Source organism: Dendroctonus ponderosae, unplaced genomic scaffold (genome assembly GCF_020466585.1).
Source record: "Dendroctonus ponderosae isolate FM_Combo_2020 unplaced genomic scaffold, Dpon_F_20191213v2 Dpon_F_20191213_2, whole genome shotgun sequence".
Taxonomy (NCBI): domain Eukaryota; kingdom Metazoa; phylum Arthropoda; class Insecta; order Coleoptera; family Curculionidae; genus Dendroctonus; species Dendroctonus ponderosae.
Genome location: NW_026018165.1, coordinates 4,204,074 through 4,207,807, shown reverse-complemented (window position 1 = coordinate 4,207,807; position 3,734 = coordinate 4,204,074). Strand labels below are relative to the sequence as shown.

General features: G+C 31.2%; 1 protein-coding gene across 2 annotated transcripts in view; it reads right to left on the bottom strand.

The window, feature by feature from the left end:
- Window positions 1-2,371, bottom strand: part of LOC109538289 (trifunctional purine biosynthetic protein adenosine-3) — a 9,193-nt gene extending 6,822 nt beyond the window's left edge. The window contains exon 1 of one of the 2 annotated variants that reach the window (XM_048663456.1): window positions 2,006-2,371. In XM_048663456.1, the coding sequence (XP_048519413.1) occupies window positions 2,006-2,173 (168 nt within the window). In that variant the 5' untranslated portion in view covers window positions 2,174-2,371. The remainder of the gene's footprint in view (window positions 1-2,005) is intronic. The other variant, XM_019905461.2, reaches the window with a different exon arrangement.
- Between the last annotated feature and the right edge of the window lie 1,363 nt (window positions 2,372-3,734).

The following is a 3,734-nucleotide window of genomic DNA, read 5'->3' as shown; positions in this document are numbered from 1 at the left end:
ATTGTAATAGTGTTCCGCGAAATATAAAAATTCAAATCAATGGGGAACGTTTGAATAGGGTAGAATCGTGAAAATACTTAGGAATAATTTTCGACCATCATTTAAAGTGGAATAAACATATAGAATATATAATAAAAAAGACTAAATATCTAATATCCATATTGTGTAAATTGTCTAAATACTTCTAAATTGATACATTGAGATCGTTGTACTATGCATTATTTCATAGGGTTATAACCTATGGTAATATTGCTTGGGGGGGTGCGTATCATAATAACCTAGCGCTATTACAAAAACGGCAGAATAAAATACTGAAAATAATTAATAAGAATACGCTTATGAAGGAAAATCCTTTAACCCTAAGACAATTTTTCTCTTATGAATGCCTTACCACCACTATAAGAGCCTGTAAATATTGTTTAAAGATTCGAAAAGTAGAACACGTAATAAATTAATCCAGCTTACTAAGTATCACAGAGTAGTCAGTGAAAAGAATAATTATTCTAAGCGGTAAAAGTGTTTAATAATCTAAGAAATGATCTAAAAAACCACCACCAACCACTTAGCATTTATATTTAGTTTTAATTAATGTTTAGCTGGATAAGTTAGTAGTATTTAAGTTTTAGCACCTCTGCAGATTTACAGAACTTGCGTAATTTTCTGGTGATAAATAAATAAATAAATTATAAGACCCTCTTATAATAAATTAAAAAATTAAATCAATATTAGACTTATGAATGTGTCTAATATAGTTAAATGTAATGGAGATAATGTAAAGTAATGCAGCTCTAGGGAATAATGAAGGGGAATTATGAATATTCGTTAGTGGATTTTATTTTAAAAATTAAAGTTTTGCATTCAATGTTTCATTTCAAATACCCATAATTTTAACTTTTTTTATTTATTTTCCTGACTGCGTGTAATTGTTGTTATATTCTTTTCCTTCCTGGGTTTCAGTCAAAGTGTGAAATACAAATTTGAATTTCGTTGATTTCATAACGTTTCGGCGAGACAACAGCGCCATCATCAGATTTCAAATTTATACAAACTACAAACACCAATTTACAATTAAAATATGTTGTAAAAAAACTATAATTTATAAAGCGTTAAAACATTCATTCGTTTTTGAGAAAAAAGCCCTTCCTTTTGGGAGAGTTTTAAGAGTAATGTTTACAAATTATGAGGTAAGTTTTTCAAATGTTTTGCTCTCCCAAAAGAAAGGGTTTTTTCCTCAAGAACTAATAAATGTTTCAACGCTTTATAAATTATAGTTTGTGTACCACATATTTTAATTGTAAATTAGTGTTTGTAGTTTGTATGTTTCCAAACTTTAACGTGTTAGTAAAATGATAAAAAGTTTCTTTCTCTTCATGCCTTTGAAAATATATTTTCATCAAGATAATTTTCAATCATGATAATGAATACCTACATTTGGTTCTTAAATGAAAATTATTAATAATTTTCTTGCCTGCTAAACTACATTATATCGTTCCACTGTGTAACTGTTCCACTCCATGTCAAGTGAGTATAACGACAACGACAAAACTACTTAAATACAAACTTTCGTGCGTGTCAAATTAAAATTTGCAGAATCTCTTAGTGTGGTACTTTTGCTCAAATTTTGAACTAATGGATAAAATAAAGCATAACACTCGATCCTTTATGCCACTATTATAATATTTATTATAAAATTCATGTATAATAATGTCTGCTTTTCAATTGGGGCTTTCTGCAAACAAACGTTTTTTTTTTATTTAACTAACTGCTCTTGGCCATGTTTAGTGAAAGTAATCCTAAAAAAATTCTAAACAAATATGTTCATGTAACAAGTAAACGCAAGGGTCGCTTAAAATTAAGCCCTATGTACAATGATGTGATTTGTGTTAAAGTGACTATAGTAACAGTGCCTGTATAAGTTGCAGAGTTTGGGGGGCTTTGCCTGTGGCCCCCTTAGTGACTACGAACAATATACTTAACCTAATTGTTAAAACCAACGATGATTTACCTCGAACTTATTGAAATCCAAGGAAACGTTGGTGGCTTTTGGGACCGTTGCAATGCCAACACTTCCAGGGACTGCGAAGACTTCTTTAACATGTGGGCTTTGCGACAGTTTCCAAACAATCGCATGTTCCCGACCACCGCTGCCCACGACCAAAACATTATTTGCCATTTTTCTTTTGATATATTCGTATAGAAAGAATATGATTGGAACTGTACGGCTTACAGTGACTTAAACCAGCAACGAATTGAAGAAGTAATGTTACAATAAATATTTGCTAAGGCGCTCTTGCGAAATATGCAAGTTATTTTTGAAATAAAAGTGCCAGCTACTTGTTGATTCCACGTGACGCCAACCAATCAGACGGACGACAACAGATGACGTTGCTATGGTGATAACCTCCCGCAGAGCTGTTTCAAAATAATATTTCGTTAATCAAATTAAGAAAAGGTCATGGATCAATTAAAACCATAAGTTGATATCAAGTAAATAGAAATTAGTATAGAAGTTAACCCAAATTAGTACAGTAGCAAAACTGTAATCCATGTAAAGTGTCGACGTGTCCTTGAAAAACTAATTTTGAAATAATAACGCTTCATACGCAATTTATTTATTGCATTATGCAAAACAATACTACTGTTTCGTTATTTTTGAAAAATATCTCTTCAACCAAATAATACTGAATAAGTATATTATTTTGCCCAGGTAGCAGCCTGACTCACTGACGTCATCTTTTGGTCATAATCGACCTTTAAAGTCGTGTTACAATTTTGGGCCCCTGTAGTTTTGTAACCAATTATTTTTAGACCTTAAAGACTAGACATGGAAACTTATCAGCCTTAAATTTAACTTTACCTTAATTTAACTAACTTGAAAATGAATCACTGCTACATGGAGATAGACTCTAACAAAAATTACAACATTGTACCAACGTTTATAAATATTTTTGAAACACTCATCGTCAATAGGGATATCAAGTCACCTCTTTTTCTCTTTACTCTAGGTCTGGGTAACACAATTGATTTTCAGGTGTTTACACAGCGATACCGATACGGCTTGCCGTGTCGATACAGCGCGTCATACATTTAAGGTATTGGGAGATACATGATATATACAGGGTGAGTTTTTTTCGTTGACCAGTACAGGGATCTTCGAAACTATAGCAGTTACGAAAAAGGTTAAATGGACAAAGAATTGTAGTTTTGAATACTCTACCCAAAACCAATTTTATTTTTCTAAAATTTGACAGCTGTCAAGAGATATTTTGGAAAAACTTATTTATGGTAAATTTTTAAATTACTCCTAGTTTTGGCGATATTAATTTGACAGGAAAACATTAAATAGAAAGCTTGTAGGAAATTGAATTCCAAACAAAATGACATAAGACATTTCTCCAAAATAACTGTCATTTTTGACATATGACACAAATTTGAGTTTTGTTAAATGGCAAACATAATTGATTATTACTTTACCGAATAGAGCATTTTATTACGCTTTCTGTGATATATCACATCGTTAGGATTTTTTCTGAAATAAAGTGTCTGCGAACAATTTATACTTTTACAATTTAGTTGATCTAAGTTAGTCATGGAAAATAGTATAAGACATAAGACATTGTTTCCATAGCAACAAATAATACTCATATGGATAGATTCTGAAGATAGATCGATATAGAAGATATTGAAGAGAGATTACGACAGACGCCGGTCACGTTGTTTTTAATGAATCGAAT